Below are 23,008 nucleotides of genomic sequence, written 5' to 3'. Positions count from 1 at the left end.
GTGGTCCTGTGTGGAGTCGGGAGCTGGACTTGATGGCTGATGAGCTTCAGTGCAACCATCTTCACCTCTGCTGGAAAGACACTGGGAGGTCTGTCAGATACAAAGGGGAAAAAAGAAGCAGAGGTCATGATCTCCTGCTCCACATGCATTGGCTCCACATGCGTTTGCTCCCCCCAAAGCCTACCCCCAGCATACCCCATAGATACTGGAGGGACACTGCAATGGGCTTAGATGACAACTAAGCATGAGAAATATAAATTTTGTTCCCTTAATAGCATGAGCAAGTACTCAAATGTCCTTCTGACACATCGTTGGGTCCTTCTCAATACAGACAGCACAGAAACGTTCCACAGCATTATCAGTTTAACAAAGCAATATTAGTTACACTCCATTAAAGATGAAATGCATGGCAAACATGGCTTTAGGCTCCTCCAGATGCCTTAAGTTACTCAGCAAAACAGGAATTAGAAAACAGAGCTCAAAGTGAGCTATACTGGCTTGACAGTGCACTGTGTGGGGTACAGTGAACTTGGGGAGCTCACTGAACTCTGGATCCATTGCTATGAGTATCAGAGAGCAAGAGGAACGTGACCTCCATGTGTGCAGCTCATGGCCAATGCAGGCATCGCTCTGCTGTATGGAGATAGATAGGGATTAAAGGAAGGTGGTATTTTCAGTAGTGGGGAATGCCCCGATGAGCTTCAGCCATGGCTTTGCACTGTGCAGGAATGCGTGAGGTAGGAGATCTCAAGCCCTTGTTTTGGAAAGCTGAAAATGGAAAGAAAACAAAAAAGACAATTGAATTCTTTTTGTTCATAGCATTATAGAGTTTTAAAGTTTTGTATTTTGAAAAACACATCACTATTCCATTATTACTATTTTTTTTTTTTTTTTTTTTAAGTTCAGAAACGGCTTTAATCTAATAATATTTGACAGGATGATGTTTTCCATTAAGCCTCGCAGATGGCAGACCATTAGTTCAGATGTTTCTTTTATTGGTTTATTTTCAGATTACGGCAATTACACATCAAAGAATAAGAAATGTCCCGTTTTGTTTTCCGTGTGAACCTGGGTGTATAAAACAGGCTTAAAATAGTATAAATGCTATTTCCCAGTAAAATCATTTCCTTCGTGAATTCACGAGGCTCCTGAAGAACGCAAGCATCGATCCCAGCACTTCAGCTATAGGCAAATTCTGGGAACAGGGAGGGGACAGTGCCAATGAGCTGTGTGGTGAGTGGGGTGGGCACTGAGCACTGCAGTCAGCGAGGGGTTTGTGAGCATCACAGCGAGGGGGGATGCGGAGGAGCAGATGAAAGACAGGCTGAAGGGGAGACAAAGCTGAAATGACAGAGTCGGTGAATCCCCCCCCCCATTTGCATGGAAATCAGTGCAGAGATAACGCTGTCTCATGAAGAAAAGAAGCAGGCACTTATCTCTTCCAGCCACATCCTCAGCTGACTACAAGCTGCTTATTAGGGCAGATCCCAAACCCCATCTTCCAGCACTAATGCCACCTTCCATCCTCACCTTTGTCTGTGGATCCCATGTTGATGTGTCATGCTGGGTGCTGCCATGAGGATTCCCATCGAGACTATGCTTTTTTTCCCCCCCCAGCCTTGTCTGTGTGGCCCCCTGGGCTGAGAGGCATCACCACTCTGACCACTTTCCACTATGGAGAGTGGTTAATATATGAAGGAAAGCCACCATTTCTCACTGCCAAAAAGGAAGTTCGGGAGACAGCCCTCCCCATGGGATTTTCAAGTCCCTGAGCTCAGGAAAGAGAACCTAAGAAGAGATTTCCCAAAGGAAAGGCCTCCCAGTAGAACAGAATCATTAAGGCTGGAAGAGACCTCTCAGACCATCTAGTCCAACCACCAACACACCCCACCATGCCCACTGCCCACATCTTTCAGTGCCACATCCACACAGAACATCTCCATGGATGGTGATCCCACCACCTCCTTGGGCAGCCTGTGCCACTGCCTTGCCGCTCTGTCAGAGAGGAAATATTTCCTAATATTCAACCTGAAGAATCACTGTATCTACAGGAATTTCTTGCCCACCTTCCTTCTGGGCCCCTTCACCAGCACTGCCTTGCAGATCACCATGAGACCTCCCTTTTGCATTTCTTCACCCAGTTTAGATGCTGGTTTTGGGCCCTTCAGTGCACAAACAACACTGGGGAATTCCCAGCGGGTGTCAGGTACCAGCAGATGTCAACCCAAGAGCCCCAGCCAAAGCTGGCACTGCTCCCATCCCCTTTCACAGCCCCATGAGGGCAAACTGTGCACCTCTAGCCTCGGAGCATGGATTGGAGCATGAGACAGTGCAACAGAGCATATCCATCCCCGCATCCATCTGTTAAGCAGTGTACCATATGCAGCAGCAGTCAGTACCGATGGTGAATTCCAGTGCAAAGCAGGACAAGGCTATGGTGGATGGGCCGCATTAATCCCTGATTGTCTCAGACTGGCTCAGCTGCTGCTGGAGAGGGGAGGAATGAAACATGATTGCTGTTTTCATGGCAAGAAGCAGATATTTACTGTTGTTACTGCTTGTCAGGGAATACTTCAAAACACTCAAGGACCATCATCTAGACTGCTTTAGCAGGGAGGGGGAAACAGTCCTAATGGCAACACGTAAGGCTGTTTGAGTTCACACAGCCACAGTCCTTCCCCAGCTGCATATGGCACTGGCAGTATTCAGTGGCAAGGCATGAAAACCACCCTGAGGAGCAGGAGAGACCATGGCAGCCCTATCTGAGAGAGCTTCTTCCTGCTCTTTGCCCAAGAAGGGATGGAGGAGATGCAGATCCCAGTGCAGGTGCTGTTGCCAGTCTCCTTCCAGGCCTTGCATCCCAGCCAGGTGGGTGAGCTGGGGGCTGCCAGGGCTTTGCCCTCAGCATAGGGCAGGTGGTCTGCATGGCTGATGAGCAAGACAGCGAGTTCCAATGGGAGAAGTACTCAGCAGCTGGAAGTGAGACTCTCATTATGATTTTTATTAACACCACAAACCTTGCTGTTCAGTAAGTTTTCTTAAATTCACAAAGCCAGCAGATCAGGCAACCCTTCTTGAGTACTCTTGCAAAATAGTCTCATTCACTTTGTGAGTAAAAACTGAAGCAGGCTCGGTTGTTTGCCTTTTCGAATATAATCTCAAGTTCTCCTCTGCCATTTGTGTTTTTTCCTCATTGATGTTTAATAAACAAAGAATGTACGTGTGTCTAAATGACTACTTTTGTCTAAATGGTTTTAGATGCAGAATTTCAAACCGATGTGAAACCCATGGCATGTGGGTTTGAAAACCCAGGCTTTAGGACCTGTTTTCTACAGCCTCCTGCCTTACTTTAGAGATGCTCTGGCATAAGAAAAGCATCTGGGCAATGCTCTCAGATGTGCAGTATGATTTTTGGGTGATGCTGTGTGGAGCCAATCCAGAGGAGCAGACTTTTCACCACAAGGAGAAAAGGAGGACACTGTTTTTGTCTGAACTGCACGCTTGCTCTATCTGACACTATGCTATTATTCAATGAGCAGAAGCTGTCAGACCAAAACCAGTGCTGTAAAAACAAGGAGCTCAATTTCAGTTGTAAAATCATTTTTATTGTTACAAATATACATATGAATAAAATCCCTTCAACCTGCAATGTAAGTGGATACCTGTGAAACCTGCACCCCTTCCCCAAAAGCAGAAATGTTTTTACAGATGTCCAACTATAGTTCTCGTAGAATTACACATTGAAAGGAAGCTAATATGCAGACAGAACCGAAAGTCTCTAGAAAACACCAATATTAATAAAATTTCCATTGCCCTCATTCCAACCAACTATATACATTAATACATGAACGTGGAAGCATAACAAGCTTATATGTCATTCAGATCCTTCTCCGTTGTGCTTTTTGACAGTACACAAATGTAAGCGCTGGAGCTTTATGTACAGTACAAGAACAGGAAGAAAGAAGCTCCCTATGGGAGAATGTAAAAACCATACCCAAGCATTTAATATATATAATCTATACAAATTATTTTATTAGTGTGCTCTTAATATAATTACAATGTGCAATTGCATACCGCAAGAATATATTTATAGGTAAGTCACGTGCAGATTTGACACATTTACATTCAGCAGTACAACACATTACCTGCTGTACAGTGTACGAGCGTAAGACAGTGTCCAGTTAATTTGCTTTGCTTCCCCAGCGCCCTAATGCAGGGCATTCTTTGTAGCTGCTTTGGAGGAAATTCAAGTAGAATACATGAAAGGATTGCTGGCTTCAGCAAAGGCATGGGAAGGAATGTCTGAATGGGACAGAACAGAAATTAAGGACCAAATCAACAGCGACTGATTGTAGTGGGAATCGCGTTTGGAAGATCACCTTCTCTGTGTGGGGATGTACCTGTGGTGATAGAGCAGCTGGCTGGAAGGGCTGTTGATTGCTGTACCCTGACTGTTATCAAAGCTCTCACACTACAAAGCAGTTGGACTGATTGCTAAACAAAAATAAAATCTTTATCTGCCTCTTCGCCAGAGTCGCTGGACTTGCTTCCCTGATGGCCATCTTTACTTAAGGACCTCTGCTTCAGCTCCTGGAACTCGTGGGACTGGTGCCCAGGGCTTCTTTTGGCAGCTGTGCAAAACACAGAAACGGGTCTTAGTAATGACTGCAGAAAGGAGGAGAGGAAAAAGGTAATTCCTGCATAAGGCACCTGCACCCACTCCCGCAGTATTCACTTGAACCAGTGGGAGTAGCACAGATCCACAAATTCAACCCAAAAGAAGGTGAGAGACAGGGAGAGAAGGAAAGAAAAGGAGCAAACTCTACCCCAATGGTGGCTGATGAGCAGACAAACCTGAAATATGAAACTCAGTGCACCTCAGTGTGACACAGACAGACATTACAGTTAGAAAAGGCCTGGAGGCTTCCTTCTCATCACATCGTGAGCAAACAGAGGGCCTGGATTGCAGACAGTGCCCTCCCGACTGCATGGGTGCCTTGGCAGGACCCTCCTTAAAGCAGCAGTGCACAGCCTGGACCCTTCTCCTCAAAAGCCTGACCTGCAGCTCTCTCAGCTGGGAGCACAGCTGTGTCTCAGCAGGGCAGAAAGCAGGACGGCCCTGTTTGTGTTTGTCTAAAAGCAGGCAGCACTTGTTCTGTTTGCCTAGCACAATAAATCTGAGGAAGGCCAGCGTTTTCCCCTAAATCTATGAACTTTGAAATGGAATGGAAAGAAAAGGTTTTAAACCATCGTTAAGGCCTCTGGTCGGGTAAGTGGTCTAAAATTTCTATGGAAACAAGAGTTTTATTATGCACAGCAACGGGAGCAAGGTTATGCAAGGGCTGATGTCTATAGAACCCTCACGCTTCCCGTCAAAACGAACCTTTACACAGATGGCAAACCTCTAGCGTGCCTTTACTGCACCTTTTCCCCTGGATTAGGCCATGGAGCCACCCAGGTATGCCACAAAGCTCCATCTGGCTTTATCTGGCATCCAGTTCTGCATCTCTGCCAATGTGAGAGCAGAAGGGACACATCCAGCACTCATCCTATGGGACCCACACCTTGCATACATGGTGCATTTCTGACCCAAGCAGTCCTACCAACTCCAAAATACCTTTTTCCTCATGCGTGCTAGCCAAAACATGGGGTGAAATAAGAGCTAGCAATTATACAATCATTGCTTTCTTATCCCTACTTTGCAAACCAGGAGAGAAGAGGATTTTGAGAAAATTCTCTTAAAGCTATTTAACTTTTCAAAGATGCCTAAAGTCTATTTAAAAATAAAGCAAAATAACATATAAAATAACAAGTTAGGTCTTTCCACCTTCCCAAACACCACTGCTTTTCACAGAAAAATAGGTGCCCTGTGGCTCTGAATCATTCTTGATAATTGTACCTGCGAGTAATTACGTGGCTGTTGTTTGAGCTTCCATTTGCTCTTCAAATGAAACCCAGAACACATGCTGCAGCAGCTGTTTGTATTTATGGCTTAATAAAACAAGGTGGGGAGTTTGCCCCCAAAATGCCTGAAAAATATGTCAGGCACTTAAGTCCATATACAGTAAGCAGGCTGATGCCATCAGAGTGGACCTCAGGTACAGCCCTCATGAAACCACATCAAGGCGACTTGCAGAGATCTGAAGCAGCACCTCAGCTTTTGAAACTTATTTTATTGGAGAGCTACTTAAGAACTAACTAAAATAATTTGGTTGTGATGGTGAAAAGAGGTTCCAAATCTGACTGGCTAAATTTGATTCCACAACGTGCTCAGCAAATTAGAAGATCTGGACTGAGGATAGAGAGGGGCAGATGGGACAGTTCTTTCCTATTCCTCACAACAGAATAGAATGAATGATGGGAAATACACAGAAGGAATACACGATGTCTTATAAATAGAAGAACTGTGAGTAAATGCAATTGCATAAGATACTCAACTCATTAAAAGGCTGCAGAAAAAAGTAATTTTGAATCACTGTTTAAACAAGCTAGTTACAAGGTAGAGAGAAGCATGGAAACACAAACCATTTGGGAACAGGAGCTTTTACATTTTAAAAACACATTGTTCAATGTGTTTTTATATTTTACTGAATGAGCTCACTTTAAGTCCAAGGTGCTTTTCAAGAGGTGCAGCACATGTCATGGGCTTGGGTTCTTGTGGGTTGTATTTTTGTTTATGCCAGCTGAAAACAACATGCTGTTCCCTGTTCTCAAATGGTTGTGAGACAGTGCAGAAGCTGGCACTAACAATACTCAGGATGAAATATGTTTTGAAATTCTTTAGTGCACGCATCATAGAATCACAGACTGGCTCGGATTGGTTGGAAGGGACCTTAAAGCTCACCCAGTTCCAGCTCCCTGCTGTGGGCAGGGTTGCTGCCCAGTAGATCAGGTTGCCCAGTGGTGCAGAAAGATGATGAACGTCTCATGGGACTTTCACCCTTCTCACACTTCAGTGACAGAGCAGCACCCTTTCAAGGCTTCTCTGCTACCACAGCATCTTAGCGATTGTTAGTGCCAGCTGTCAAGCACCATCCAGATGAAAAATGAAATTGGAAACTGCTAACCAGGAGCTGGCTGAGCTTTCCTCAGCCCAAGCACACTGCCTTCCTCTTCCACACTGGCAGAGCACTGCCCCAAAGTGGCTCCCCCTCCTCCGGGCGGCTTGGCACAGTCATGGTCTGCAGCTCTTTTTTGACCTTCTCCTGTTCTCTCTAGCAGGGAAACGGATCCGTTTATACCCCATAGTGTACAGAGACCCATATACAGAAAGTATTAAGTAGCATAAATAATTTCAATTTGTCATCCCATCTAATCAATCACTCAAAGAGCAGCAATCGATACGCCAGATGCTGGCTTAAATCTAGCCTGGATATTTGTGTATGTTGGTAACTGCAGCCTGACCTTACAGATAGTCTGTGCAAAGAAGTGCATTTGGGAATTGCCCCATGCAGTACAATTAAACTCATTCACATAAAGCATTTTTATAATTAAGTATCATGTAATTTGCTGCTTTCTTTTGCAGCAGCTGTAATTTTGTTTATGGACTTAGGTGGATTTGCAGTGATTTACCAGTTGCAGAAATAAATTGCGCATGCTAGTCTGAAAGGAAGCAGAATGCAAGGAAGGAGGAATGACCAAAAGTAGAACAGTCATAAAGAGAAAAGTTATCCTGACAAAAAATGAGAACCAAAAGAGACAGAATTCAGTCTTTTCCAAGCATCTCTACGCAAAGCATAGCAGCTACATAAGGATCCAGAAACACAATGTTAGTCATTTCAAGCTATTGTTAATAAAATTCTTACAGTGCAGCAGCAGCAACTAGGATACTGTCTCAGCTTGGATCAGTCTTCTGCGTAGGCAAAGCGTAAGTGAGCAAAGAGGAAGGAAGGCAGCATCCAACCCTTTTTCTACAAGGATTTGTATAGTGAGCCAACAAATTTTAAGAATAAAGTGACGCCCATTTCGTTTATAATGGTCACGGAATACAGAAGCTTTTAAAATCTGTGCTGTGTTGGAAGTTGCTGTAATTCAAAAGGATTGTAGTTTCAATCCTGTATTTCCTCCTTCTCCAGTGTCTCCTCTCATGACAAAGACTTACAAGAGATAGAGCACTGTAATGGTGAAGCCAACATCACACGAAACTTGTCTGCAACAGGTCCCACTACACTGGGTATCTCCAGGTATGCAGCAGCAAGTTCTCTCTGGTGAAAAGCTGGCCAGGAAACAAGGGCTTTAGGACACACATTTATCAGAGAGCAACTGAAAGAGTCAAGTGTGGCAAGAGCCTCTGATTGCAGCCATTCTCAGCATGATGGCCCCAGTTAAGTAAGCCTGGTCCATAAGCTGTGCCTCAGTTCACCTGTCTCAGTGCAGGCTCTGATGGGACTAAAGGCAGAATTAAAACCAGGCTCCTCCCATCAGTGGGTAACAGTGAACTCTGCCACACAACTGCTCCTTTTTCACAGCCCAGTGTGATGTATCTGCCCTGACTCATCTGCCACATCCCATCCTGCAGAGAAGTGCTGGCAGAGTGTGAACGGGCACCCGTTTGTCTCACAGCTTATGCTATTTTTCCAGTCCGGATGTGATGGGAAATCACCTTGAGCTGGAAAAGTGACTCATCTTTCTCAAGGACAGTCCAACGGATGGAGGTCTCGCCCTCAGATTTCAATGTTGTCTTTGTGCCAGCTAAGACCATGCTGAACAATAGTTCTGTGACTATTTCTCCATGTCCTATACTTTCGAAGGAAGCCTTAACTCTCTTGAAAGCCAACTGCAGGACAAGGGAACGCATCAGTAAAAGAAGAAATCCAGAGTGCACGTGAAAAGCAGGAAAGAGATGCCAGCAGTCTATTATTGTGAGTGAACATTGTGGTAAAAGTACCCAACATTGCCCGGGCACACCACAATATATTACCCAAGTGTGAGGTGAGCCTAGTTACATGCATTAACACACACAGAGCAAAAGGCCAGCTGCAAGGAAGAGTCAGGGCTGCTCCCCTGCAACTTTACTGATCAACAGAGCTACATTTCACATTGTTATCTGTGACCAACATCAATCGGCACCTTGAGTCAGATCAAACTAAAACATAACATACATAACACAAACATCCCTTGATTGTTCAGCTACATCATTAGTAACAAGAAATTCATCTTTCAGTTGGTTTGATGAAACAAAGAAAATGTACAGCACCAACCCAGGGGTGGAGAAGGGGTGGGAAGACATGACTAGATATACTCTCCTTCCTCTTTTTTCCTTAAAATGAATAATTCTCTTCTCTTCCAAGAACAATCAGATCAGGGAACAATGACACGTTGATTCCCAGTAGATAAAAGGCATGCTGGACCAACAGTTATACCAACACTCCTACCTTCTTGAGAAAATGATCTGACTGTGGGGCTGCTCTGACCGTCCTTTTCTTTATCAGAGGCAACTTTCTTCAGCACGGGTGGAAGCAGGGCAACTTTTGGGGAGCTGGGGCCAGAGGGAGACTCTGGAGCATCCTCTGTGAGAATCATGAACAAAAGATGAGAGGTTATATTTGCTCAGTAGCTCACATAAGAGGCATCTTCATGATGGGACCAAAGTCCAACACAACATGAAACAAAGAAACAGCTAGAATCTGTATTGGAAAAAAGAAAGAATGGGTATTTACATTATGTTAGGAGAACATATGATGGCCCTCGGGCCAGGTAAAAGAATATTTATAGCCAAACATAAGATATCAACTCCAGCATTTTTAACGGGTGTTACTACAGTAGTACAAATAGAAAACTGAACTTCATGCAAAACATAAGCATGCAATTTGTAAAAAAAACAGCTGAAAACAATTTTGGATGGATTTCTGGAAATATTCTGTAGATTTAGAGTAGATATTAGGAAGAAATTCTTTACTGTGAGGGTGGTGAGACACTGGAACGGGTTGCCCAGAGAGGTTGTGGATGCCCCCTCCCTGGAAGCATTGAAGGCCAGGCTGGATGGGGCTCTGGGCAACCTGGCGATAGCAGAGGACTGAAACTAGATGACCTTAAAGGTCCCTTCCAACCCAAACCATTCTATGATTCTATTCTATAATACTTGTATAAATTTGGAACACAAGTTAATTTAGCTGCATATTGGAAATTAACAGGAATCTATCCTACTGTTAACACAAATTGGTCATCAAAAAGGATTCAATCTTGTTAATTTCAGGAAATTTTAAAAAGTGAATGAACTTCCAAATGCAACTCAGTCTGAACAGATGCAGTAATTCTCCAGGCCTCCACATGCCTGTGAGGCCAGGTGCTTTGGGAAACTTGGTATCAACATCAAGCTCTGTGCATGAGCGCTGGGCTTGGCAAACACAGCTACATGGTTCTGAAATAAAGCTGATGTATCTCATGCTTTACCAAGGAATCACTTTCAGACTTCGATGATTTGAAGACATTTGAGCTGTGCTCTGTTGCCTTCAGATTACTTAGCAAAAGTTTGCTATCATTACTCTGGTCACATCACCGTAAACAACAGCAGGAGCAAGAATGCAAATAGGATTATTGTTTGGCTTCGTCATCACATCACGTATGTGACCTTAGCTAGCAAGTCAATACAAGTACTAGGAAAGAAATCAGACTGCAGCAGAGACGATGCTGCTTTGCTGCCACCCAAGGAGCTGGCTTATTACTAGCAAATATTAATTGCCTTCTGTAGTAAGTCTGCAGTAGGCTCCTCTCTGCAGGAAATATGAACTGGTAGAAACAGATAGCTTAGGTCTGTTTGATACAAGATATTTTGAGATAACGTGCTGCCTATTTTATAGATTAAGCATCATGAAATAAGCAATGCCTTTCTGTTGTATTTATCTTTACAAGGTATCTATTTCACCCAACAATTCTATGACCATTTTTGAAATGACCAATAAAACAAAGCCATCTGCAACCTGAAGGTGATTCTGTACTTGAACAACACTCCACCCACTAGTGTGCAAAGACAGGTTAAACAGTGTCAGGCACACATTAAGGCAAGGAAGAGGCTTTAACATCCATTTGCTCCTTGTCCCCCCTCAGATATGTAATCTTTCTCAGGTCATTGCTAAGTATGGGAAAAGCCTAGAGGCAATGCTTATGTTCTTCAATTAGCAGCAATAAGTTCCATTTGCTACAGCCACTAGGAGAGTCAGTAACTAGCATTTAATTCCTCTAAACTGCAATGGTTATACTTTGGGAGGAGGGAGTTGTGTCATCAGACTGCTGAAGATAGAAGATCTGTTTCATGATATTGAAAATATTCAGGTAATATCTAGGTGGGAGGCTGGAACAGAGCAGAAGTTAATAAATAACCATTTAGCTGGCAGTCTAGCAGGGCTGTAAATTCACAGCTACAGTTAATTCTGATCAAAAATAATAAGGAAAGAATCACAGGCAAAATGAGGGAAAAGAGAGTGAGAAACAGTTGTTTGGACTAATTATTAACAGGCATTCACTCAGGGAGCTAAGAGCCAAAAAACCCCAAGGGCTTCAGTATTTAGAGTCAGGTGCTCAGAGAAAATAGTATTGCCAACACAATTACAACAGTTTTCATTCTGAAGCAGATCTCTGAGCATTCCTAAGAGAGCAGGCTAACTCAGAACAGCTCTGTCAGTGTTTCCACTGGTTCTCCTCAGATTTTACTGTCACAGGGCTAAACCGTTTTAAATAACTGCATTTGAATTATGGCAAGAGGGAGATGGAAAAGAAGGAAGCAAGTCGAGAGCAAGTGCCTGAGCAATCCATCTGCATTTAACTTCTGTTCAGAATGCAGCCCTGGGTGTCTCCTCCATGGCTCACAGAAACTCCACTCAGAAGTACCCAGCAGCTCCTCACCAGTGCGAGAGGCAGAGCGTGGTTTCTGTGGCACCGTGGGCCGTCCTGCCAGGCTGGGCTTCGCTGACTGCAGCGGGGGTTTGGGGCTGGTTGGTGTATTGGAAGAACTTCTTGCCTTTGCCACAGCTTCTGCCTTTGGTTCAGCTTTCGCATTTTTTTCAGATGATGCTGAGATAGAGTCACCTTTATTGGAGGCAAACCGGCTCTCTGGAAGGGAGAGTTTAGGCACTAAAATAAACAGACACATAAATTATAGTCTCATGCAGCATGGAATGTTCAGCATACATGTATGCACACTCATATAGAAAACACCTTTACTAGTTCACATATACGCACACAGAGCCTTGCAGCATTGGTAAGGTAACTCTTAGTGTTTTAAAATCACCACAAGAAGAGCACCTAAATCCATCAATTCTTACATGTGCTAACATAAATCAATTGCCTCATAGGTGATGACATCTCCAGTCCTTTTAATACATTTGGGTTGATGGCTGGCTGGACCTCATTCTCTCTTTATCATCCTGGGAGCAGATGGGATGGCCTACCTGCTGAGGAAGCAGCTATGGATCAGTAGAAAAGGCAGCCTTCGGCTGATTTGTGCCTCTATAGACAAAAGGTTGGCTGTCCAAAATCAACAGAGAAATCCTGGCCCATAAAATAGATCTGGAAATTGTGGTCAGCAGGCTACATCTTGTTATTTGTTGCTTTTAGCAAGCTCTGAAAAGATTTTGAAACTCAGAAGAGACCAAAATATTCTTTAGTTAATATTTTGATTGATTTAACAACACTGCGTATGAACAATGGTTTCTATGCATTAGCAAGTTTATTATTCCAAAGAAAGATCAAAGTATTTATGCATAAAACTACATTCATTTCCAAGGCACAAATCAGTTCTGTTTAGCTGTGCCAGTTGGTAGAAAGCCTGCTGGACATTAAATTGCAACCAAGCAAAATGCTTGGCCTGCTTTTCTACTTTGAGGAGGATGAAAGCTTGTATGTAGTAGGTATATAGATAATCCTGAAATCTGTATGCTAGTTTGAGACGTTCAACAGTCACCACATCTTTATTCTCGGGAACAAAATGACAGACTAACTGAAATGCAGACTGGTTGCCTTGGTACCTGGCAAAGCAACAATCTGCTCAGACTTGACCTACCTACCTGCTATTCCCATTCAGAAATCCTGCTTGTTTACAGGAGTGCTGAGCACAGCCATTTCAAAAGCAATGGGAGAGGAGTGTTGGATATAGTTTGTTGCAAGCCAATGTCCAAAAAATTTTTCCAGTCTACAAAGCTGTTTTTCAGCCCAGCTGGAGTTAAACTCTGGCTAACCAGAGGAGCTGTGCGCTTGCATACATACTTATCTATAGTTTTCCTGTAGCAACATCCAGCAATTTTTCCTTTCTTTCTTGCCTTCCCAACCCCAGGCCTGCTAATATTATGAGAACCCAGTAAAATAAATTAAACCAAAACAAAGACAAACTGTAGCTGCAACAGTGAAAAGCAGCCTCAGGGAGCTCTCAAGCAAGAGTGACAAAGAAAGAACTGACAGCTGGAAGGCAGAAGGAAGGGGCATGCACAGTGCAGTGAGGTGTGGTGAATGTGCCATATACTAGAGAAATATTGGGATCAGATACCCACAGCTATGCTAATATCCTAAGTATATGTGATTCTGGCTCCTCTGATTTGTTTGACAGTATCAGGAGACACACACAGTCTGAACAGTGCTTTTCAAAAGACAAGCAGGCTGACCTAAGGTCAGTGATTTATAGCTTGCTTTAACATGCTGTGCACAAGCTGCCTTTTAAAACCAGCTTTAGAAAGGTAGAAGTACTCATAATTGATTTCTGAAGTGCTCAACCAAGCTGCCCACTTTTGGATTTAGATTTTAGCCCAGTTTGTGTGCCCAGCAATCAGGCACTCCTCTTGCACCAAGAGGATATGTATTTAGGCACTGCCATTTCAAGACTACAGCCTGACAAGGGCCTTTGGCTAGTGCAAAGCAGGACTAGCCACAAAGTGAAATGCTGCTGTAAGCACTGAGTTTACTTTTCTTATTCTGTGCACGTGGGCTGCATCCCAGGGCCTCCGCAACTCTGCAGACCGCTTTAGCTTTGTTCATGTCAGCTAAAGCCTGGGAAGAGTTACTGTCCATTGGCTATGAGAAGTCTCTTCAAAGAGCCCAAAGCCAGGACTAGAAGAGCAGTTACATACATTGACTACTATTAACCTTGCAGACTAGTCATGCTGAAGCCTACAGATGTATTCAGAAGCTTCAAATCTAATGCACGAAGACATTTTTGCTGGCTCCTGGGTTCAGCTTTGGCATCTCTATTGCAAATGGGGACTCTTTGGAAGGAGTCCCAGGAACATCCTGAGTCCTTTCCCTTCTTTGGGATGTGTAGCACAAGTGTAAAGCAACTAGCTATCAACACAGACCTCAAGCTGGCTTCACGAGAAGTGCTGTCAAACACAGTACAAACATGAACCTGTTTCTAATGCTGTTCACTTACCGTAACTTCATCTTTTGCTTAAGCAATTGTTAGGTGTGCAGTTTGGAAAGCAAAATGTGATTTTGAGTTTAGGTTTTGCATTTTCTAAAGTTTATAACAAGAGTCCCAGACTGTACCTGTACCACTTCCATCCAGTCGTTCTGAGCTCACTGCTGCATCAGAAGGCTCCTTGGAAGGTGTGTCATTCCCAAGTTTCTGCAAGAGTGAGAAAACCTCTCATCTTAATAACAGACCTTTAATCAATATAACTCTATGCTTCTGTTAGGAAAAAAAGTGTTGATTCAGAAACTGTAAGGCAGAAAAAGTAGTGTTAGTATCTTTCACTGGATGCACTTCTTTGTTTCTCTTTCATGTCCTGGAAAGGACATGAAATTCAGGTGGGAAGTAAACTGAGTTGATCAAGCATACATGCAAGTGTCTGGCAGAGCTGCAATTATACCCTGCCTCCTATGTGATGGGTCTGCTAACATACAGGAGTTAAAACTAAGTGGTCAGGTAATGCAGTTAAAACTAAGAAAGTCTTTTCTCCAAAGACAGCTCCAGAAGCAGAAGCACCCATGTATTTACAAGATTCCTTTAAAAACAAACAAATGTTACTTATTACAAGGGCTGCTGGACATTCCTTTCTCTTAAAAAAAAACCCCACAGTCTAGGGTGTTGTGCTTCTACAAACTTTTCACATAAAATCATCTGTATGTTAAAAACTATGTGTAAGCATAATAAATTGCTTTCCCAACAAAAGCATTCTAGAAGCATAATCTTCAAATAATAATTTGAAGAGTTAAGAGTCGTAAGCTACGTTGCCTCTACAGGCAAAATAATGACCCATCCAAAGCTTGCAGGAACATTAAGCTATGGGGAGGCTAAGTGAAAGCTCCTTTTTTTTTTTTTATTGCTTTTTCTTGTCTGTCATTGACATGCTGTCTGCTCCTCATTTGCCACTCCCCATTTACTTGTTCTTTCTTCCATATCTTGGTAAACAAAATACTGTTTGAGAAATAAATTACCAACACTTTCTTAATATTTATCTACTGTATTATATTTAGAGTGCTTTAGGACAACATGAAAACTAATTTCACTGGAACTCTTTCCTCCTTCCAGTTATGGGACTGCTAGGGAAATATCACCGTGTATTGAGGCCAAGTACAAAAGCAGTGTTGGCACTTAGTGTGGTACTCACAGGTGCAGTTGGGACATCAGCATGTCTGGCTAGCTACCACACACACACTGCAAACTGCTCACAGTCCTGAAACTACACAAAGCACTTACTGCTAAAATTTACTCTGATAAGTTGTCAATCATTTCAGGCAAATGCAGGCAAATTTACCATCTAGATAAATAATGGCCAGGCTCTACTTTCAGAAGGAATGTGCGCAGAGTTGGGAAATACTGATGATGCACACATAAACAGATTGCATATGAGCTCGGTTTGCTCTTAGGACTTCCTCGAGGTATTTAAAAATTCAGTCTTGTAAACACTAGATGGAGCTAAAAGACCTTGTTAGGTATGCACAGCAGTAACCCTCACTGCACATATTTATCTAGCAATTCTCACATTGTATTCTAAGCAAAAGAAAACAAAAAAGCGTTTACCATCTTTCCATCTACTGTGCACCTGCTCATCACTTGTATCTGTAACAAGACTGCAGGAGGGTATGAATAAAATAGTAAATACCTTCTGGCTTTGTTTTCACGTAAAATAGCTCAGAATATAAGCAGCCATCTGCACCTTAAAGGAAAATATAATTTTCTACCATGCTAGAATTCTGATAAATTTGAAGATACTGGGGAATTTGGTGCCATATATCTCCTAAGTAATTTAACAGCATATATCTCCTAAGTAATTTAACAGCAGTGGGATGCTTTCATCTGTGGCTCAATCATCAAAATACTTTATATTTTTCAGCTTCATGAATACCATGAATAAAAGTGCAAAACTGAACCATTTGCTATTGCAGTCTAGGATAAAGTATGCAAAAAATTCTTTTGAACAGTAGTTCAATTTGGTATGGTCTGGACAACATTAAGAAGCAAGCCAGTGCCCTGCTGTGAGATTCAGCTTTCTTGTCATTATTAAAAAAAAAAAACAAAAAACTGAGACACATCAACTTTTAAAAAACACAACAAAAATAAGATCAATAACCTCTTAAAAAAATCAAAATAAATTATTTTCTTAAAAGTTTCCTACATTTATACATCAACAACAAAAAGAGAGCAAGAAACCAATGACAAACATGAAAGGGGCTTTTTTTTTCTTTTTCCTCCCAAACTGAGGAAAAAAACGTAACGTGAAAAGCATAGTAATACTGGGAAAAGTAACAGCTTTCCTTTCTGAGGAACGAAATGTGAGTTTTCAATCAGTGGTAGAAAAGCTAATCAATGCAAGTAGACCCACACTCATAGACTACCACAAACGCATCATCCCAGATGTGACCAACTTCAGATGACAGGTATTAAGGAATTGAAGAGCACCAAGCATACACTTTATCCAATTGTAAAAATTTATATTAGCTGGAGTAAATCTATTGTATGTTGCGGCAGACTGTAACATTTTTATTTACAATCATAGGATCTTAATTGGAAATCTGGTGTCTTAGAAATCAATTAGACTGTTCATGGGCACTATGCAGCACAATCAGAAAGGTGGGAATTGGTCACTTCCTTAGAGACATAATTTTTATGCTGAGGGTCGCTTTAGCAAGCCATAGATCTCTGCTTTAACTTGAATTTGCTTATTACAAGACCAGAGGACTTGCAGCAATAGTTCAGCCATCACAGCAAGTACTGTAAGAGTGAGAAGAAAGGCAAAAATGACAACTGAATGCCTTACTCAGACATGGTAAGACAATAGTGTAGGATTTTAAAAAGATGAAAATGAGGGCAAAGCTTACACTTGAGCTTTGCCGTAAAGTAACATCTTCCAAGTCATGGTGCGGGAATGGTGGGGAGCAGTGGTGGGGAAGGGATAGCACACGAGTGCATGCTGAAGAATGAGAGGAATACAAATTACTGATCCTTTGGTAATTTCAGAACATGCCAATCACAGCTGGGATGAAGCACAGGCTGACAGTGGAGAAGTTCAAAGGGAAACGGGCATCAAGTAAAATAGTTTGGCACAAAAAGCTTTGGAGTAATGTGATGATATTCCCACATGAAGATAATGGGGAGCTCTTTTTATTTATTTATTTTTAAATATATGATTATTTTCTTTGAGAGTTAGTATTTAAAATACAGAAGTCCAAGTCATGAAAATAAATTGAAGGGCATACACAGTAAACAGCCTTTCCTAGCTTTAGATAAAACGTGCACCTATTATACATGAACAAATCACAGATCACATAGGGTGAAGACAAACTGTGCTAATTTGGGTGCTAGTTGCCCCCAAATTACTCTGTAATACATGCAAACAATTGTGTCCTCTTCTGCTCTTGTGTTGGTGTGACATCAAGTGCAATAGCTGATGCTGCCTCCCCAGCATGAGGAGAAAAAGTGCAGGCTTAAGGGCATGTTTTCTATATGTGCAGCCTGGTCCTTGGCCAGGGCATTCATGTTCAACCACAACAACACACAGCAATTCCTTTGCAGGAGAACTCTGCAATCCCTGCCAGAAAACAGGAATGATATGACAAAACCCAGTCCCTGTATCCCTTCCACTTACTTTCTGTTCATTTTTTATAACTCAAAAGAAATCAAATTGCCTTCACCTTCTGAGCAGAGGCTGCTCTCTTCTCCTGCTTGGCTTTCATTTCTGCAAGAAGTCCACTGCCCATCACCTGCACGCCGTACCTCCGGCCTCCTTGCGGGCTTCCTTTGCTGTCACCTCTTTCAGCCTTTGCAGCATCATCTGGCTGCATCTCCTCCAGTGAGTCCGGCGTCTTTAACTCCTCGGATCGCTCTGTACCACCATTCTGCTCTGCAGGTTTTAGCTCCTTCTTACTGGAGTCCACCACTTGACTTTTTGAAGCAACCTTGGGTGAGGAGGGCTCCTCAGCCACCATTACAGTCTGAGGACGTTCAGATTTGGAGCCTCTTGATTTGATTAAGTTAAGGAAGCCACTCTTCCTTGAGTCCCTTTTCTTCTTCTCATCACCTGCTTCACTGGGCTCACTGCTCTCTGAACTTTTAGTCGATGGTCTCCTAATAAAAGACACGGACATTTTAATCTCTTCTTCCCTTCCCTCCCCTATCTGTTCTCAACAGTACAAAATGACTTCTCCTGGGCAGAGCCAACCATTTGTATGATCTATAAGTAGCCCGAGGCTCAGACTAAATTAAAACCTGAACAACTAACATTACTCATACAGTCTTGAGAATTCCTGGACCAGCCTTGTGCATGGAACAATGAAAAGTAGCAGCCATGTCATCTGCACTGTGTGCCTGTCTGTTTCCAACACCAGTGAGGTGTTGCTTCAGCACAGCTCTGCCTCATCTGTTTATGCACATACAATTTCACACTGTTCTGTTTCCAGAGAATGTCATCTCTAGTTTTTATCTACCTGTAATTATAAGGAGGATAACTGATCCAAGCACAGAACTTGCAGAGGCTTTGGGGGGAACAAAATAACTAATTGATAGAGCTGTCTTCTCTTAGAAAGGAACACAGAGACAACATCTTTATAATGCAGATGCTCATCCTTAGAAACAAAACCCAACAAAACTTAATTAAAAAAAAAAAAAAAACACCAAGAAAACATACAAAAAGCAGCAACAACAAAAACAACAAACAAGCAGTCAAAACCAAACCAAACCAAAATCCCCAATGCTGTTAAGATTTTCCCAGGTACCTTACAGGCAGAGTATTCATGCTTAAGGGATAGCTGAGTGCATTACATTTCTGCATATGAGCACCTCAACTGGAAAGACTCATCAATAAAGCAAATGGAGACAGCTCACAAAAGCAAAGATCCATGAGTCAAGCACATGGCCAGGGATACGAACACAAGATAGCGAGAGATCATGAAGACATCTGAAATGAACAGCTAGTGGGAGCCCAGGGAAAACACTGTAGGATGCTGTTAGTCTGCCAGTACCCTGAATTTAACCTGGTTAATCCTGGTTAATTCAAAGCTACTGTGATTTTACCAATACACACAGAATATCACACATGACTTCCTATGTCACTACACATCTTTGTAACACGCCAATTTTAAAACATTTGCTTTTCCTGACACAGTTACCTATCAGTTAACACCTACCATTTCCCTTAATGGATGTCACAGACAATACAGAAGAGGTAGTTTCAAGCTGCCCAGAGTTTCTCATTTATTTATGTAAGTATTTTTGTGTGTGTATAAATGCAAACGTACATTGGTGCGCAAACTTCTAGCTGCATACCACCAGCTACATAGAATGATATAAGCTATTTTATCCCTCTGTACAAAGCTGAAGGAGATATGTCTTTCAGACAAATTTATTACCAGAATCTGGAATATTTAAACTGCTTTAAAATATTTAACATGTATTTCTAAAACAGCATATATCTAGAGTAATCTTTCACAATCCTGTTTGTGCCTGATCAGTACTATCTACACAGACACACTTGTGTGTGTACTACTGGCAATGGAGGGATGAGCCACAAGAAATACACTGCTTTGCTTTTGCTTTAGATCCAATGGGCTCCACTGACACGTAACATTGAGCCAGCTAATTTATAAACGTACCCAATAGTCAGTAGTCCACACCAAATAGTATATTGAGGTAATTCATTTCAAACTAGTCATTTCTAAGGCAGGGTAATTTAATTCATTGTATTATCTTAGACTAACAAGGCATTTTCTGACTTTGCCTGGATATTGAGAACAGAATTCAAAAACAACTTTTGAGTAGAATGGATAAGCTAGTAGTATAGATTAAAATAAATAAATTAAAAAGTGACAACAAACCACATGAAGTGAACTTACTTTGAATCCATTTTTGTGACTTTCTTTGTGAAAAATTCATCCACACCTTCATCTACTCTTCCCATGAGGCCATTCTGTTCACCATCTGGAGGCACTCCAGCAGATACCTGACAAAAGAAAATCTCTCTATAGCATAAAATAACTGACATGCTTTTGTTTATATGATAATTACTAAGAATCAAGACGTTATTGAAGTCATGCACTATCAACCAGACCTCAGTTCAAAAGAAGCACCTCCAAAATTCTCCCTTTACTCAGACCAATTGAGGCACTCCAGTAAACGCGAAACAACAGAGGCAGGCTGGATCACAGCTGGATACTGCATGAAGTCAGGAATCAAATGCCTTGTGCTTTTGAGAACAGATCACACATTTAGACAGAAACAAAATAAGCAGCTAAGAAAAAAAATATCCTGATCTGTGCATGTACAGTGGTCACCTTCACAAAAAGTGTTTTCAACCACTGTTTGTTACCCTGTTTTCTCCCTCTCTCTAAATGTTCATTTCAGTATAAACCCTGACAGAACTAAAAAATCTTTCCTTTGCCACCCACCCCAAGTTAAAAGTTTACTTTTATTCCCTCTTGGCTTCCTGGGTAGGATATCTTACAAAGAACAAATCATTTTTTCAGCAAAGCTAGAAAAGTACAAGTTGCAATCATCTGAGATCCACTACAATAAAAAATTGAAATAATGGGAACAGGAAACAAACAATTCCCCAACCATTTGTTCTGGTTGGACACGAAGTCAGAAAGTTTGGCTAAGAAAATCGTGACTTGTAAAGTGAAAAGCAAAATTGACTGAAACTTCTGATACATGTCAATCAGTATGGATCTGAGACTGCGCTTTCTGCATCTCCAATGCTTCTCCAAACTACTGCTTTCTATAGCAGCAAAGTGGCAAAAACATCAGCAAATCAATTCTGCAAACAATGACAGTCTACTTGTGATTCTAGTCTTGAACATTTGGCTGTTTGAAAGCATGAAGCAAGCATCTTAAGTCTTCTGAAATTTTGTTTAGACTTATTATTAAGAACTAGTAAGGTCCATAAAAAAGGCAGAGACAAAAAATTTTTAAGCTAAAAAAGTTCCTTTCAATTTCTGCAACTAATTAAACTCCTACTTCCTAACTCACTATATGCAGAGGAGCATTCTGAGAACACTGCATTGTCATGGAAAGTAGCACTTCCTTGTTACAAGAAGTAAGCTTTTTGTTTTCATTGAGCAAGACATTTTATGTTCTGCTCATCAGCCTACCAGCAGAGCACTTGCTCTCCCATGACCCTATCCCTTCCCCACCCCTATGCTAATGGCACAGGATGCACTGAGTAAGTTCAAATGAAAAGCAAGTTTAGCTATTCGGAAAACATGTGCGTTCTGCAGAGTTGGAATCAGAAGATGTAAACACAGATGTGTTTTCCCTACAATGTCAAGACCAGTATGTCCTCCTGTTACCTCTATCTTTCCTTGTGAAGCTCAAGGGAATGCAAAGTTGGCTTGGATATCCCCCCCCCGCTTGAAGGCTTCACCACTTCCAAGTGGTGGAAAAGAGTTTGCCTGATGAGATCTTTCCCAGCATTAAGGAGATTTTCAAGGATCCTCTCCTCTGACACTGCCAAGGCAGAGATGAGGCTGCAGACATTCATTACTAGGCAACATAATTCAGAGAAACAACAGCAGCCCCTTGATAAGGGTTATTTTATCACCTCAGCTCTTCTCTGTTGCCATGAGATAGCTCTGTAACTCCTTCAGATCTGTCCTGACATTCCCTGAGGATAAACCATCAGAGAAATAAATCTTCATTGATGTGGTATGCCAAGGAAATGGAACTGTGGGAACCCCACACATGTACACTTGGGTTCACACCAATGCCTTTTATAGACAGATAGTGCCCTGTTTTGCTTTTCTAAGGCAAGCTCCAGCATGAAAAGCAGATCTGTGACTATGCAGATTTGCTGGCCCAAACATCATCTTTAGATAGGGAGCTGTGGGAAGCTGGGTGTCACAGGGTAGCACCTCTGAGAGCTGATAAAAATAGGAATTCATGCCAAGTTACCGAGTCCTAGAGCAGGAAGAAAAGAAAGGATTAAGACTTAACAAATCCTTACAATATAACTGAAAAGTCTCATGGCATTTTGTGTGTTCCCAGCAAAAGGTGCACATGCTATCAGAAAATGTTCCCACTAAAAAAAAAAAAGCAAATAAGGATAAAAGCTATCCTGGGTTTCAAACAAGACAAAAAGCTTCTAATAGGGATTATACACTTAAATACATGAATACCAGAAGAAGAATTGAGAAGTTTGTTATAGCCTTTAAAGGCTATAGTTTTAAAACGTTAACATTCATCCTCATTTCTTCATAAGAACTGACTCATGGCAAAAAGCAATCAACAGACAATATCATCAGCAATACTTTAACACAGACTTACTGCTGCTTGGCTGGGCTGCTGTTTTTTATTCCTTTTGGGCCTTAACTTTGTAAAGTGTTCAAGTTTTCTCCCTTCTTCTGATGGCAACTCTGAAATGAATCCAGAAGTTCGTTTGTCTGGCCTGCTGGAAGGAAATGGTGGGTCTTCTATATGGATAGGTACTTCTTCCAGTGCTTTATCTAGATCAAATTCCATTTCTAAGAGAAATCAAAACTTTCTAATTAGGCTTAACATGCTATTAAAAAAATAAAAAAGACAATGCCATTCCTCTCTTTTGTGGATAACAGTTATAAACACGTACACAGAACGTACTCAGCCACAACACGTTTG

The 23,008-nt window shown here is 41.9% G+C and overlaps 1 protein-coding gene across 6 annotated transcripts in view; it reads right to left on the bottom strand.

Annotated features, from left to right (window-relative positions):
* Window positions 1-3,583: 3,583 nt before the first annotated feature.
* The window catches only part of CARMIL1 (capping protein regulator and myosin 1 linker 1), a 173,275-nt gene continuing 153,850 nt past the window's right edge, over window positions 3,584-23,008 (bottom strand). For 3 of the 6 annotated variants that reach the window (XM_048938948.1, XM_048938947.1, XM_048938949.1), the window contains 8 exons: window positions 22,679-22,875; window positions 20,254-20,360; window positions 18,058-18,490; window positions 14,470-14,548; window positions 11,842-12,069; window positions 9,375-9,509; window positions 7,068-7,214; window positions 3,585-4,631 (listed from right to left, as the gene is read on the bottom strand). In XM_048938948.1, the coding sequence (XP_048794905.1) occupies window positions 4,495-4,631; window positions 7,068-7,214; window positions 9,375-9,509; window positions 11,842-12,069; window positions 14,470-14,548; window positions 18,058-18,490; window positions 20,254-20,360; window positions 22,679-22,875 (1,463 nt within the window). In that variant the 3' untranslated portion in view covers window positions 3,585-4,494. Of the gene's footprint in view, window positions 4,632-7,067; window positions 7,215-9,374; window positions 9,510-11,841; window positions 12,070-14,469; window positions 14,549-18,057; window positions 18,491-20,253; window positions 20,361-22,678; window positions 22,876-23,008 lie in introns of all 6 variants that reach the window. The other 3 variants (XM_048938951.1, XM_048938952.1, XM_048938950.1) reach the window with 2 other exon arrangements.

The sequence above is a fragment of the Lagopus muta genome, chromosome 3, assembly GCF_023343835.1.
Source record: "Lagopus muta isolate bLagMut1 chromosome 3, bLagMut1 primary, whole genome shotgun sequence".
In the NCBI taxonomy this organism is placed as follows: Eukaryota; Metazoa; Chordata; class Aves; order Galliformes; family Phasianidae; genus Lagopus; species Lagopus muta.
This window is presented reverse-complemented; position numbering and strand designations above follow the sequence as displayed.